We start from the raw sequence: 16,473 nt of genomic DNA, 5'->3' as shown, positions 1-16,473 counted from the left end.
TAGATTCTGTTTTAGAAGTTTCTCTAAATTTTATGATAATTTGCAATGGGATTATAACACAAAGGAAGTCCATGGGAGGGTTATTAGTAGCTTGTGAGCAGCTAACCAGATAGACAGAAGCTGCTTCAACAAATGCAATTTCATATAAATTAAAGTAGGGGAAATGAAAGTAAATATGTTTTTAACATTAGTTTTTCTATTGGCAAACAGTGAAAAAAATAAAGATACAGTGGCGTTTATGTGCTTTAGCTTGACAGACATCCCACAGACTAATAGTTTTATTTGCGACAATGTGATCACAAACTGTTTACCTTAAATTGCAACAACAGTAGCAAATAATATACCATTTAAGTGAGGGGGGTATTAATTTACAGTACACATAGCAAAAGGACTTTAGTTTCAATAAAAAAAAGTTTTCAAACGCCACTTCTACTATTTGTCTCTGTCTTTTGGCAGAACTGCCTACTTTACCAGCCCAAGGAACATAACAGTCAGATCAGATGATAACCGGATAGCACCAAGGATAAACCAGTTGTCCAGGTAGAGAATCCAGTGTCTAGTTTTCTCTTTTCCTTGACTGCATTGTGCATTGTCTCATTACATTGCATTTATTGACCTGTTGTTGTATCTGTTTATTTATTGTGAATCACAGCAATATGGAAGATCCAGTCAGCACATCAGAGGAGTCTGGAAAGAGTTCAAGCACCTTAAAGATAAATACTGGGTGTGTGCAGCTCCTGCAGTTACTAACAGAATTTTTAAACTGGAATAATGCAATCTTTTATTTTCCATTTTCTGATCTGCTTTATGATAATTTGCAATGGGATTATAACACAAAGGAAGTCCATGGGAGGGTTATTAGTATCTTGTGAGCAGCTAACCAGATAGACAGAAGATGCTTCATCAAATGCAATTTCATATCAATTAAGTAGGGGACATGAAAGGACAGTAAATATGTATTGAGCATTAGTTTTTCTATTGGCAAACAGGGAAAAAAATAAAGATACAGTGGTGTTTATGTGCTTTAGCTTGACAGACATCCCACAGACTAATAATTTTTTTTTGTGACAATGATTTCACAAACTGCTTATCTTAAATTGCAACAACAGTAGCAAATAATATACCATTTAAGTGAGTGGGGTATTCATTTGCAGTACACATAGCAAAAGCACTTTAGTTTCAATGAAAAAGTTTTCAAACTCCACTTCTACTATTTGTCTCTGTCTTTTGGCAGAACTGCCTACTTTACCAGCCCAAGGAACATAACAGTCAGATCAGATGATAACCGGATAGCACCAAGGATAAACCAGTTGTCCAGGTTAGAGAATCCAGTGTTTAGTTTTCTCTTTTCCATGACTGCATTTTGCATTGGCTCATTACATTGCATTTATTGACCTGTTGTTGTATCTGTTTATTTATTGTGAATCACAGCAATATGGACGATCCAGTCAGCACATCAGAGGAGTCTGGAAAGAGTTCAAGCACCTTGAAGATAAATACTGGGTGTGTGCATCTCCTTCAGTTACTAACAGGCTTATTAAACTGGAATAATGCAATCTTTTATTTTTCATTTGCGATCTGTTAGATAACATCTATGCGTACCTTACGATTGAATTTTGTGTGTATGTATGAATAACTTTGTATAGATAGTACATATACACAGTGCTATATATTTTTACAATAAAGAAAAGTACAAACAGGGAGGCAAACAATAAATACACATATAAATAACTATACATAGATTTAGGGGCAAATTTAAATAGGGTCGAATATCGAGGGTTAATCCTTTGAATCGAACGATTCGAAGGATTTGAATCCATCGATCGAAGGATTTTCCTTCGATCAGAAAATTGTTAGGAAGCCTATGGGGACCTTCCCCATAGGCTAACATTGGCCTCGGTAGGTTTTATTTGCCGAAGTAGGGGGTCGAAGTATTTTTTAAAGAGACAGTACTTCGACTATCGAATGGTCGAATAGTCGAATGATTTTTAGTTCGAAACGTTCGATTCAAAGTCGTAGTTGAAGGTCGAAGTAGCCTATTCTATGGTTGAAGTAGCCACATTCAACCATTCGAATTTCTAAGTATTTTTTCTTCTATTATTTCACTCAAACTAAGTAAATGGGCCCCTTAGTACCATGTGGTAAGAGACATAGCAAAAAGAAGGCACATTCCTTTCAAGTGACCTTGATATACCACTGCAGTTTCAGGCAAAAGTCTGTTTTAAACCCTACGGTGCTACAGCAAAATACCATAGGAAAGCAATATTCCTTGAGTTCAAATTCTTTAGCCAAATTATAGTTTATTATGTTAAATTATCTTTGCCACTAAATCAAGGATTCAGAATTAGGAGTGATCTAGCCCTGTGGGGGATTTCACTGTATACCATCTCTCTGTATGATATGCTGACATCATATCGCTTTTATTTTCAGCAGTGCCTATGACAGCAGTCTCCCCAGTAACTCAGACAATGATCAAACACTTCTGGGGAAAAAACAGGCATCCAGGTTAGTGAATCCCACACAGCAAGCTACTGTTTTGCTCTCTGCTACATAAGGCCCCAATGTACATGCATTTTAAGTTTTATACCTTAGAGACCTGAACTGGTAGCAGGACACAGCCTAAAAGATGTTTCTGTAATTACTAGCCACAACAATTTCATTTTCACAGCCTTATCTCTGTGGGCTATAGGAAATCTCTATGGTATTTTGAATCTCATACATCTAGATCATAAAAATGAAAGGATAGTAAAAATAATTTTATTTCCTATTCTAACATATCCTTTCTTAATACAGCCCATTGTAGTCAGAATGTAGACAGTAAATATGTATTCAGCATTAGTTTTTCTATTGGCAAACAGTGAGACAAAATAAAGATATAGTGGTGTTTATGTGCTTTAGCTTGACAGACATCCCACAGACTATTAATTTTATTTTTGACAATGTTATCATAAACTGTTTACCTTAAATTGCAACAACAGTAGCAAATAATATACCATTTAAGTGAGGGGGGTATTCATTTACAGTACACATAGCAAAAACACTTTAGTTTCAATAAAACAAAGTTTTCAAATGCTGCTTTAAGTAATAAATGTATATGGTGCATTGTATCCCATCTACTATTTGTCTCTGTCTTTTGGCAGAACTGCCTACTATACCAGCCCAACGAACATAACAGTCAGATCAGATGATAACCGGATAGCACCAAGGATAAACCAGTTGTCCAGGTTAGAGAATCCAGTTGTTTTCTCTTTTCCTTGACTGCATTGTGCATTGGCTCATTACATTGCATTTACTGACCTGTTGTTGTATCTATTTATTTATTGTGAATCACAGCAATATGGAAGATCCAGTCAGCACATCAGGAGAGTCTGGAAAGAGTTCAAGCACCTTGAAGATAAATACTGGGTGTGTGCATCTCCTTCAGTTACTAACAGGCTTCCTGAGTTAACTTAATACATTAAGACAAATTGTGCACTGAGGGTATTCATTTTTTCTTGTATATTGTTCAGGGAGGCAGCTCTTACCATCAGAAGGAAGGACACCAGTTTATTTTCTATCTTCTCCTATTCCAGCATAAGAAAGCAAGAAAACACTTTCCAGAACACAAGACTAGAGTATGTAAATATACAGTGATATAGTACAAAAAGGCAGAGAATTGTTCTATGGATCTATGTTCACCAATCTAACAAAACCCTACACTGCCATTATAGTTGGTACTGTGTAGCTTTTGTCTAAGCTGTTAGCTTTGCATTCACCTCAGCATAACCAATGTAATTACCATCCTTGTCCATATCGTTACAGTTTGTACAACTCCATCACCAGGGTTATATTCTCATGATACACCATGGGGCAAATGCACTAAAGGGCAAATTTTCACTTGTGCAGGCTCCGCAACACTTCGCACCACTTTGATGTTCCACTAGCGTTTATTTCTGCCTAGCCAAACTTTGTTAGTACACGTAGGCTTAGGTCAATTTAAATAGGGGTACATATAAGTCGTATGGACTTTGTTAGAGATGTTGGTGCAAATGCTTGAAGTGGCCACTTATAATTACAGATGTCCAAGGAAGCATAATAAAGACAAAATAGATCCTCTAATGCCCTAGACTTGAACCCACCCTAAAACAAATGTGGCATGCCCTTTAAATGGTTGAAAAAAAATGTTAACACAAACATTTTTAATAGTTACAATTTTTAAAGGCAATTCCGCTTTAAAATATGAAAAAAAAACAGTGTTCTTTAGAACTTTTATGGCATATAGGATATAATGTCACATAAGACATAATGACATAAGATTGAGGAGGATGTAGCTTCATCTTATGAAGTTTGCCAGGTCTAATGTGGCGAGAGAAACTCTGGTGAAAGTGTTAACGTTCTATAAAATTCGCACTTGTGAATATGCAGGTTATCGATCGTTCACCTGAGCGAAAATTTGCCTGGTGATAGGGCGCAAAACTACATTAGCGATGGTCTCTTTCGCTAGCGAATTGTCCTCTATGCCTGTTAGTAAAACGGCGATGTCCCTGTGGATGGGATTTCTGTAAATATTTGCTAGTGACAGACACTTTGCCCTTTAGTAAATCTGCCCCCTTGTTGGCAAGTGTATTATCACTGGTTTTTTGCATTTTCAAGATTCCAGGCAGGCAGCCCGAAGACCACAGTGAATCTAACTTCTCCATATAATATTGTCTCTTTAAAAAGAAGCAAGAAAGGTATCAGTCTGGCAGAATCTGTGGATTTTGTGGATTCATCTTCTGTGCAAAGTAAAGAAGAGAGACAGGTAAATACCAAAACTCATTTGCAAAATGCAATGTGCCTCACTCTTGATGTGTCAGTAAAATGTAAGCTAGACACTGACAACTGATAAAAAAAAAGTTTATTTTCTCCAAAATTAACTTGTGGAAAACATAATTATTGTTTTTATTTACTTTTTGCAGACAGAGACAAGTGGTGGCCACATGAATCTCTTGAAGGAATTTGAGCTTTGGCTGCAGGAAGAGAATTCCACACTGAACAAAATCTGTAGCACAAAAGCATTAGGCAGGGAGGAAATGAAATCCAGGCTCAGCAAGCTCCAGGTAAGTGAAAATCCTGTTCTATACAGTCAGAACCACTTCTGTGGTTAAGCAGTTGCCAGGGGCCTCAGTTTGTTTAAAGGAACACTTCAGTATAAAAATAAAAAGTGGGTAAATAGATAGGCTGTGCAAAATAAAACATTTTATTCTAATATAGTTAGTAGGGATGTGCGAATTCGACCCGTTTCATTTCGGCAAAAATTTGCCATCGGCGACGTCCATTAAAGTCTATGGGTGTCAAAAATTACTTTTTGACACGCATCTTTTTGGACTCACAACGCCATACAAGTCTATGGGCGTCATTTCTGCGGCGAAACAAGGCGAAAAAATGTGCCCATCCCTATTAGTTAGTCAAAAATGTAATGGCTGGAGTGACTGTATGTATAACGTAATAGCCAGAATACTACTTCCTGCTTTGCACTTCTCTTGGTTTCCACTGATTGGTTACCAGACACTAAGTTTTAGAAAGAACTATATTATAACTATCTAATGAACAAGTAATTGCTTCAATTTGCAAGTTGAATTTAGAGCTGAGCAGAGTTTGGCCTTTTATTGGCCTTTAAAGGAGTATTCAACCCTTTAACAAAACAACCCGTACCCCCCTCCCTCCTCCCCCCATCCTAACTGCCCCCGCAGGAAATGCCCCATACTTTATACGTACCCCTCGGCGCAGATTCTGACATTGGAGGTCCACAGAGCCATCTTCTGGGTCTTCAGCAAACTGAGTGGGAGATCGGCATGTCGGAGCATTCGCAGTTGGAGCAATTTGCTGGTTTGCAACAACTGCACATGCGCCGAAACTCACGAAAATTGGCAAAGCACCGGAAGAAGATGAAAACCCAGAAGATGGCTGCGTGGAACAATGATGCCAGAATCTGCACCGAGGGGTAAGTATAAAGTATGGGGCATTTCCCCAGGGGGGCAGTTAAGCTGGGGGGAGGAGGAAGGAGGGTCTACGTGGGTGGGGGGTACGGGTTTTTTTGTTAAAGGGTTGAATTCTCCTTTACAATGGGATTCACCCTGGGCTTCAGCATACCCTTGCTCTTTTAATCTGCATGTATCTAAGTATATTGATTACAAAAAGTCATGAGAGGGCTCATCTGCACTGATTTAAAGATGCTTTTCTCATTCCTTAAATATGTTTTTTCTTCTCAGAGATTACAGCTGCGGATACCCCAGGGCCAGCGCTTGTTTGAATCCTTGCTTGTTTCAATGCCAGCCATGGCTGTTACTGATAATTTAAGACTGGAAGACCTACGTTACCAATGGATGCTTTATAAATCCAAACTAAGAGATGCTGGAAGCTCATCGGTAAGAGGCTAATCATTTAACTCTAATGTAATGTTAATGGATTATTTGAGGGAGAAAGTAGAGAGACAACATGGCTATCAAACAATCAACTGACTAGTGATATGGCACACACATTTTAAAGGGACACTGAAACAAAATTACAGTCCTTCTGGAAGACTGAGCATTTCCATTTTTAATCCACACTACCTAGTGTGCTGACTTCATTACATTCTACAGAACAATTGTACGTGTTTGTTTGCCACAACAAAAACTTTTCAAACAATGGGCCTGATTCAGATTGAATCTCGTCCACGAGTTTTCACGTGATAAACCCCTTTCTAACTAAATTGAATCTGGACCAAAGTTTATGTTGGAGCATTTTCAAACTGTTTGGGAGAGACTTATGAATGATTCTGGGCCTTACAAAGAAAATTTCTTGTCTGCATCCTTTCAGATACAATATTCACACAGTAAAAATGGAAATTCAACGAAAAAAGCAACACATTTTTTTCCCCTTTAACTTAGTTTCTTTAAGTTCTTTCCATCATACTTGGCAGTAACATACAGTAAGTAGTACTGTAGAAAGCAAAAAATAAAACTGCTGTGCCTCACTAGTCCAAACAATACAAAAAGCTCTATAGGTGTCAGTATACACAAATAAACTGTGTGGTTTCTCATACATACCAATTCACTCATGTTCCTCCCACTAGCACAGCAGTAGGCTTTACAGAGAATTTGCTTTCTATCTTCCTACACTATCTCTGATACAGATCCCAAGTGGTTTTTCCTGTTTTGCCTGTGTTTGGGTTATTTGGTAACGGGTTATTATTTCATTGGATTACAGTGATGATTCATGACACTGTAGGTTTAATATGTGTGTGCCATATTACCGCCCAGTTGGGTATTTGTTTTGTACATAATATTTACTGTACTGCAGGCTGTTGTTTCTGGATTTTCTCTTGCTTATAAATATTATATGAGGCCTTTTTTCTACACTAAGGAAGACTGTTAGAAATCATGCAGTTTTGCAACTTATTGAAAATCACTGAAAAAATACATAGTGAAACGTTGCAAAAAACTTGATTTATACGTTTTCAAGCATTTACGGTATTAGAAAATCATGATCACAACTTTTTCTGTAAATATCTAAAAAAAAAAATTAATTATTCACTTGTCAAACTTCCAAAAAAATGCACCCTATTGGGTTCAGCCTCATCTAGACAAGTTTTAGATTGTGTGATTAAGGTTTTTTTTTCACGTTTCTATAAATAATGACTGAAAATGTGTCACAGTGAATTTTAATAAATCAGCCTCCTTATAAGCACTTTGGAGGAACCTTGAACATTCTGGTATTAAATGGCATTACTGAATGTCCAGATAACTCAGTTTTACTCCAATCTGTTGGTAGAAGGCAGAAAGTTTGTTCTTCTAGTTTGCTTTTCATTGCACTAATATGGTATGCATTACAGCACTCTAAGGGGCAAATTTACTAAAGGGCAAAGTGCCAGCGTGAGGTAATTTTGCCGATTTACTAATGGGCGCTGGCGTAAATTCGCTATCGAAGGAGATTGACTCTAGCGCGACTTCGCACTCTAACGCCAGGCGAATTTTCACTCTGATGAATGAATGTAACTACTGAAATTTACTAAGATGCAATTTTAATGAAAGTAACCTCTTGCGCCAGACTTGCCTTCACCACCTCAGACCAGGCGAAGTGCAATTGAGTAGATAGGAGTTCCTCAAAAATGCTGGCAACTTTTCAGTTTTTCAGGGTGATAAGCTGCAAAAGATTGTAAGATTTTTTTAGGGTACCCAGCTTCTCCCCTACATTTCCTAACATATGGCACATAAACTATACACTGGACTCATGTGTAGGGCAATATAACAACTCTTGTTTATTTTATTAAGGTTTGTGTAATGTATTTGCTGCAACATATACGTCCATTCAAATTTAACTTCCCGCCATATGCAAATAAGCCAACGCTAGCGCAACTTCGCTTTGCTTGCCGAATTAACGCTAGTGAAACTTCGCCATCGTTCAGAGCCCTGGACACAACTTTAGATTTTAGTGAATTAGTGTTGTCCTGGCAAATTTTGCATGGCGAAGTGTGGTGATGTGAGCGAAGCCGTCGCTGGTGAATTTCTGGAATAAGAGTAGCATTGCAGAAGCTTGTGTTATGGCAACCAAACCTTTTCAGAAAAGAAAATATTCCTTTTTGTTGGAGAACTTCTTCACTTCATTGCTGTAGCAGCAAATCTTTAAAGGAAGGGAGAGATGACTCTTTTCTTTCTTTATAGGCTTTAAAAAGCCTGAGAACTCATTGACGTAAGACACCAACAGTCAGCTTATGCAACAAAACAGATACCGCAAGGCAAGAAGTCCTAGGGGCCCATTTACTTAGCTCGAGTGAAGGAATAGAAGAAAAAATACTTTGAATTTCGAATGGTCGAATATGGCTACTTCGACCATCGAATAGGCTACTTCGACTACGACTTCGAATCGAACAATTCAAACTAAAAATTGTTCGACCATTCGATAGTCGAAGTACTGTCTCTTTAAAAAATACTTCGACCCCCTAGTTCGCCACCTAAAACCTACCGAGGCCAATGTTAGCCTATGGGGAAGGTCCCCATAGGCTTCCTAACAATTTTCTGATCGAAGGAAAATCCTTCGATCGATGGATTTAATCGCTCGATCGAACAATTATTCCTTCAATCGTTCGATCGTAGGAATATCGCTAAATCCTTCTATTTCAATATTCAGGATTTACATTCGGCAGTCGAATAGCGAGGGTTAATTAACCCTCGATATTTGACCCTATGTAAATCTGCCCCCTAGACTTCTGTAATTCAAATTGATGCACTTTCTTGCAGCTCTATTTCCTAGGTTGTGACAAACCACATTTCAGTCATAAGCTAGCAAACCACTTATCATTAATATCACTAATGCGTGAGACCACATACAAAAATGAACCTGTCCACTTAATAAAGATTAAGATCCCATTCTCCATGTTGCAGCAATAAAACATCAGGGACACTACCTTGTCCAACCAACTGCCTTACAGTAACATGGCAACCAATCAGTATTTTCTGGTCAAGAACTGATAATTAATACTGGTTAGGGCTCATTTACGGTGCAAGGAACAAAATTCATACGTAAGAGCCAGTTTATGAATATCGGTACTAAATTGTACAAGTGCAGTTGCCACTAGTAACTAATCAGGTCTTTGCTTTCATTTTCCAACTTATAGTAAACTGATCAAAACAAATTGTTAATTGGTTGTTATGGCAACTGCAAGTGTGCAATTCAGCACCTATGTTCGTCAGTTAGCCCCACAACTTGCTGTGTTTTGTTACTCACAATGCAGTGTTATTCCCCAATAATTTTAGGCATCTGCAAAATAGTGTGCACTGCAACTTGCATGCAATTATTGGCAAATCGTTAATTCCAGGACTCTCTTGCAACCACGCACCCTCCGGCGATGTTTCTGGGGCTTATAAAGCATGAAACCCCCTCACTTGATCCACAGTTATCTCTTTGGCATAGGAGCGAGTCAAGAGTCAAGACCACATCGCTATTGCCCTCTCTACACTAAAAGAGCCACATTTCCATTATTAAAAAGCCTGAAATTTAACTCATAAACTCACCATATGCAGCTTTTTGCTGCCCCTGTTTTTTACCTTGTCTCATGGTAGGAGCATTGGCATTCTGATACAAGTATTAATGAGCATGTCTAGACACAATTTTTAATAGCAATTTAATGGGTGCACTTCTGGGTCCATTTTTTTTCTGCACTGTTACTTGCAATCATAAATTAGCCCATAAGCCTTTTGCATGTGCATTAACAGTAATACGCATGTTAAAAGTGTGTAATAAAAGAAGCGGGGTATAATTTACATTTACTTGAGTGTTAGCTTGTACTGAATTTATGCCAAGATTTCTATTTTATTTTTTTTACAGAGCATAAAAACATCTGAAGAGCTAAGAGGAATAACTAAGGTACAATTAGATTTAAAAGTACAATACATGTATGAGCGCATTGTCAGCACGGTATTTGACTGTGACTAAAACATCCTTCCCACAACACTGAATACTCTACTTTTGAAAGTAAATTGAGAAAATATGTTAGTGATCCTAAGATACTTTCCCTTTAAAGACTAAACAGTGTTACCTGTAACCTCTCTGCCTCTGTAAAGCTTATATTTGGGTCTTGAAACCAGTATAAAACTGATTTCTGTTCCTGCGTGTTCCTATAGTACAGGGTGTTTACTTACATGTAATCAGTAATAACATTTATCATAGGTAATTACACCTTGAAATAAGTAGTGTTAATACAACATGAAGATTAACTGTGATCAAATACATATATTTGTTTTTAACCTCTAGTTACAAGCTTTTATACTTTACCCACATCTAAGTCTGGATTACTAACATAAAATGTAATAATCTGTTTGCAAGTATAGTTTTGGAGAATATATTCAAATATTAAAAGTAAGAGCAGTTAAATGCAGTAATAGTATTCTTTCAATTCTTCAGTGCTCACATTTGCACATTTGTTCACATTCCAACTGAGAAAATATCCAACAAAAATCATTTAAATGTTTGCTATAAGAGATGTGTAGCTGAATTTCATAGTGGCTCTGCTGTGTTATGCTAATTCTATCCTTTGATATTACAGAAGTCATCTGGGGGTCTGTGCTCCTTCCTGCACCGGGTGTGCTGTGCCGCACTTCCACTCCAGCTGCTCCTTCTACTGCTCCTCCTCTTGGCATTGCTTATCCTTCTGATGCAGGAGAGCCAAAACTGCGCCCTTTCCAACAACTTTGCCCGCTCCTTCAACTTGATGCTAAAATACGAAAGACCCCCTCCTACTTAATCAGACAGCATGGATCAGATTGTACTGTAAACATTCTCTCCCTCCACTATTACACGGCAGCTGTGTCTTGTATATAAATCTCTTAGCAAAGGCTTACATAATTATTAAACCTTTCGCGGCTTTAACAGATATTGCAGGCCACATAATCTGTGAGGGGTTTATTTTATTAACCCTGTATATATAGCAGTTTTGTATATAAGAAAATACAGTGGCATATTTATACAATTTTCCAATATTTATAATTTTATGTACGGCAGGCAACATATGCCTTTTTTAAACCATATTTGTAATGTAGTTTAGTTATCGACAGCCACAGGTGACTGCATGTGTGGATTAATCAATAGTTGGTCTGTTTATTATAGGTCAAAATACATTCCTCATTCAGTGGCTTTCTGGGGGGGGGGGGTCTAGGAAAGGAAAAACTGCTTTTTTACCTTAGTAACAGGTGATAGTAGTAATTAAAAGAATTTGCAGGCTAGATATAGTTAGGATTGTTCCATTGCCTTGGTGCAACAATTAGTAGACAATGCCAAGTGACAAATTAGGTTCTTGAAGAACTTTGGAAAGGAAGCAATGCCACAGTATTACATGTCTTCAAATACATGTATTGCATTAATGCATACCAAATAAACCAAAGCTATGAATCACCCACAATCATCAATACATTCAAGTTACTTCTTTTGCCACAGTATTGCATACTAATAGTCATTATAGATTCTTTAATGCATATGCAATCATCCCCAGTAATTGCAACATTTCTTATTCTGAAAAATGTCTGCTATAAAGGTTATATTTGCTAAAAATATTCAAGGTCTTCAGAACTCTACCTGTACTATAAGTAGCAAAGTATCAACCAAGGAAGATATTTCATTTGCTGCCATTTATTGAGGGGTAAAAGACACTCTCCTGCCTTGTATGAAGAGGTACTAGATAAACTTGTCACCAATGCTCAGCTTGGAAAGAGCACGTACATAGAGAAGCTTGTACTGTAAGGTGTGTGTGCCTTTAATATTACAGTTTGGATATGTGAGACAGTTTTATAACTTGATAGAAATAACAAACCCAAACAAAAAAGGTGTTGCTTAATGTCAGCGTTACTCAATTATTACCAGCTTTAGCAGTTAGTAAAAAAAAAGCTGCGTATGATTTTGTTCCCTGGGATGGCTGGTGTTGCGCGAGATAAAAGCAGGGTGCATTTGCCGATGTTTGAAAGCTGAGTAACTGCTACAAGGCATGGAGAATAGCTTGACTTTATTATTTTATGTAACATGAGCAACAACTGGAAAAAAAGGCCTTGGTGACACATCCTGGAAATTTAATTAGAAGCGGCAGTTATTCCCTCAAAGCTGCAAGTTTGCCCCAAAGCGACCTGGCTTAGAGATGACATCAATGTCACGCTATTTGCACCAGATAACCAACCAGGTTTTTTGTTTTTCTATCATTTGCTCCAATTTTACATTTCCCAGGAAGGTCTGTCTTAATTTTAGTTGTCTTCCCAGGTACCATGGCTGAGGTCTCTGATTATTATGTTCTGGACACTGTTGTACAGATTATGGAAGTGTTAAAGGAAATTAAGAATTTGATGTCAAGGAAATGTAGGGGAGATAAAGACGGAGGTTAATGTTTTATATTGATGAAAATAGTCACATGGCTTTTCAGTTATTATTGAAATACAAATTCCCAACAACCATCTTTAGCAACTGGCAATGGTTGCTGGAAAGTAAGGTTTTGTGGTGACTGAAGAGCCTAGGTTTGGTTACTAGCTGGTGTAGAACAAGTACAGTTTTTTACAGAAATTAGAATGTATCTTTGAAAGTAAAAATAATTATAGTAAAATTGCCATCTTAACTTCTGATGAGTCGTTTTTTATGGTCATAGAAGGAAAAGAGGTGTCTCCTGTGCAGAACAGGGATTCAATGTCAGGAACATTAGACAACTGTACAACAGATGCTTACTTGGATACAAAGTCAGTTGGTGGAGAGAAAATTGTTCTACTCTGTTACCTAGAAGAGAGTTAAGTATGTGAGACAAAGGGTCAGATTCAATTCATTGAGAAAAAGGTTTATCATGTGAAATCTCATAGACGAGATTCAATGTGAGATGCAATTCAATTGAGAAAAACTTCTCTCAAGGTTTATCACTTGAAAACTATTGAAGTCTATGAGAAGAAAACTGGAACTGAAGTTGGAGAAACGTTTTATCTCCTCTAATTGAATCTCGTCCATGAGGTTTCACGTGATAAACCAAAGAGAGAGGAAGGTGCTCATATCATGAGAATCTTTTCGCCTATCCTTCTGTATGAATTATAGAGAATACCATGAGTACCACACATTTAGTAGCATCAGATACACTTACTTTACTGCTACAAAGAGAGACATGTTGGCATCTTCCAGAGCTAAGCTAGGCTTGGTGCTACATTATGGTGGAACATTCTGTCAAGCTATCCTCTGACCACGTGGCTGTTTTGGGAGGGATATCCCCATATTGTCCATACTAAATCATAGCCTAGAGCTGTGCATTCACCCTTACGATACTTTCATTTTGACGTGGTGTACAAAAAGTACGGCAATTGATATCGGTGGGGATGGTGAGGAAGCAGGAATGAAATAACGTTATCTAGGTTGCAACAGGTTTCAGCACTTACACCCCCCTGTCCTATCTGTCCTTATCAATGTGTTGCACTGCCTTTCACTCTGTACTGAGCCGTATTGGCTGGAACTTGCTAAACCCAAGATTACAGCATTTAGACATAAATGGCTAATATAGAGAACTCAATGCCTCATTAGCTTGGAATGATATGATAATCAGATGACTAAACTATCCAGCGGTGTTCTAAATTAATTAATTGCTTTTTACATAAATAAATGTATTCCTTTTTAAAAGAAAGGGCGGTTTAGTTAAAAAGATATACTGTTTTTTTAAGTAGTGTTCTCTGCACATTTAGATTTAAACTTGTACCAGAAAAGGCACCTTTTATTTGTGGAGCAAGTCACATGGCAGCCTAGCTATTGGTATAAAGGCAAATATGGCTCGAGGTAGAGGGAAACTACATATGTATGCATTTACTGCTTTTGTCTGAGTGCTAAATTCATGTGCATATAAATGTACATTTACATTTTTATTAAATGTATTTATATGGGTAAAACAATTTGTTTAACAGATCTATACCAGCAACAAGCAATATCTTGGCTATACGTTAATTACTGTCCCCACATTAGTAAACTGAACAGCTCATTTATTAACATAGGTGCTAATAGCAAACATGTTTTGAACAGCCTACTACATGTTACAAACATAAGGATCAGAAATGCTATGGGTAAGTGCGCTAATACAGCATAAAGTAGCCCCTGTGTGTTTAGTAGAGAACCTCTAAAATTTATATAAATAAGGACTTCCAAGTTCCAGTACAGCTTTTGGGCATTCTAGTGTTGTTTAATGGCTGTAGAACCCACATTTCCCTAGCAGATTCAGTATCAGTGATTTCTGTCTCTCTATACACCTAGAGGAAGAAAACCTTTGTCATGTAAAATAGAACTGTTGTTGACAAAAAAATATAAAAATCATGTGCTGGACAAACAGGTAAACGTTAACATGTAAATAAAATATTTTCCATGCATGATGTTACTAGCCTTCTTGCTGCTCTTGTGGAAGCCGTTATAAATGTATGTTTCCATGCAGAATGGATATAACAAACTTATGCACATCTACTTCGTAATCTTACAGAAAGCGCGTCCAACATATGCCCTCAAGGTTCATATTAAATTTAGCCTTATGTAATTTGGGTGCAGCTAATATGAAGTTGGTTGTTTTGTCGTTGATATCCTCTACTCTTCACAAAGACCAGAAAATCTGAATCCATCAGATGCAAAAGGTCAAGGTTGGCAGCATATTTCAGGTTTAAATTTAGGGCAAATGGCACATAAGACTTTCTTTTTAAAAATAATCTGATACAAAACACAGGAAAACCAAGACAGAGTTTGGGATTATTTGATCAAAGAGATGTGTTTTTGAGCTGGCCGTTCCTCCTGGAGTGGTATACCATGTACAAATGTAACATTAAGGGGGTTATTTATCAAAGGTCGAGTTTTACAGGTTTGTGAGGTTTTTTACATCTCGACTGAACTCATAATTCCGATGTCTTCTGATTTAAGAAAAAACTTGAATGGAAAAAACTTAAAACAATGATTTTGGGGCGAACTACCGAAAAACTCGGATTGATCGAGTTTTCAGTGAGGAGAAAACTCGATTTGCTCAAATTAATCGAGTCTCTGATCAAAACCCACCAATTAAAAACACATTGTGAACACTATTAACATCTTCAAATGGTTCAAGGAACCTCTGCCATTACTTCTACATGACCTCGACAGGTTTTAGCTGGAGTAATTCCGGATTCTAGCTATTTCCAGCTTTGGGGTATAATAAATCTTGAAAAATTCTAGTTCAAATTTATTTTAATAAAACCGCAAAATTTAAGTTTTTTTTTTTTTCAATCAAAAATTTGTATTTTTGATGAAAAACTACCATTGAAAAACGTAAACTTTTTTGGGAAAACATAACTAGGGATGGGCGAATTTTTTCGCCTCGTTTCGCCGGAAAAATGACGCCCATAGACTCGTATGGCAGCGTGTGTCAAAAAAAAAAGACGCGCGTCAAAACAGTTTCGCCGCGCGACAAAATTTTTTTGACGCCCATAGACTTTAATGGGTGTCTGCGACATTTCGCCGGCGGCGAAAATTCGCCCATCCCTGAACATAACTTAACCTTTGATAAATCTGCCCCTAACAGTCAGCTGGCAGTGCTCTGTTGGCATCTGGCAAACCCAACTGTCACACTGGCAGGTGGTATAGCGGGATTCAGAGAACACATTTCCAATGGCTGCAACCTCTATACCCTCCAGCATGTGTATGATGAGTTAGACTTGTTTACAGCTGCTGCTTTGCTGCATTTGTTTGAGACACAATTTGGAATTCATCAGTGAGGGTTATGTTAGTTTATAAGGAATATTTGGATCGTTTTGGCCATATAATGTGTCTGGATACTTGATATGTTTCATATTATCATGTGCTTTATTGTAATGAGTAAAGTGTTTTATCTAAAAATGTTTAGGGAGGAGGGGGTCACAGGAGGATGTATGTGGTTATGGAACAGGGGAGAACAGTTTATGTAGATAGAATGTCACATAGAGGCAGATAACAGTAGCCCCGGAGACACAGAGGGAAATGTTCTGCCAG

The 16,473-nt window shown here is 37.5% G+C and overlaps 1 protein-coding gene across 21 annotated transcripts in view; it reads left to right on the top strand.

The window, feature by feature from the left end:
• syne3.L (spectrin repeat containing, nuclear envelope family member 3 L homeolog) overlaps positions 1–14,861 on the top strand; it is a 53,294-nt gene extending 38,433 nt beyond the window's left edge. For 7 of the 21 annotated variants that reach the window (XM_041573027.1, XM_018230472.2, XM_018230469.2 and 4 more), the window contains 13 exons: positions 457–540; positions 653–724; positions 1,235–1,318; positions 1,432–1,503; positions 2,431–2,505; positions 3,141–3,224; positions 3,334–3,405; positions 3,510–3,614; positions 4,633–4,780; positions 4,938–5,078; positions 6,231–6,386; positions 10,327–10,365; positions 11,045–14,861. In XM_041573027.1, the coding sequence (XP_041428961.1) occupies positions 457–540; positions 653–724; positions 1,235–1,318; positions 1,432–1,503; positions 2,431–2,505; positions 3,141–3,224; positions 3,334–3,405; positions 3,510–3,614; positions 4,633–4,780; positions 4,938–5,078; positions 6,231–6,386; positions 10,327–10,365; positions 11,045–11,242 (1,330 nt within the window). In that variant the 3' untranslated portion in view covers positions 11,243–14,861. The remainder of the gene's footprint in view (positions 1–456; positions 541–652; positions 725–1,234; positions 1,319–1,431; positions 1,504–2,430; positions 2,506–3,140; positions 3,225–3,333; positions 3,406–3,509; positions 3,615–4,632; positions 4,781–4,937; positions 5,079–6,230; positions 6,387–10,326; positions 10,366–11,044) is intronic. The other 14 variants (XM_041573030.1, XM_018230474.2, XM_018230468.2 and 11 more) reach the window with 13 other exon arrangements.
• Positions 14,862–16,473: the final 1,612 nt, after the last annotated feature.

This window comes from Xenopus laevis, chromosome 8L, assembly GCF_017654675.1.
Source record: "Xenopus laevis strain J_2021 chromosome 8L, Xenopus_laevis_v10.1, whole genome shotgun sequence".
Classification (NCBI taxonomy): Eukaryota; Metazoa; Chordata; class Amphibia; order Anura; family Pipidae; genus Xenopus; species Xenopus laevis.
Note: the sequence above shows the minus strand (reverse complement) of the source record. Positions and strands in the feature narration are given on the sequence as shown.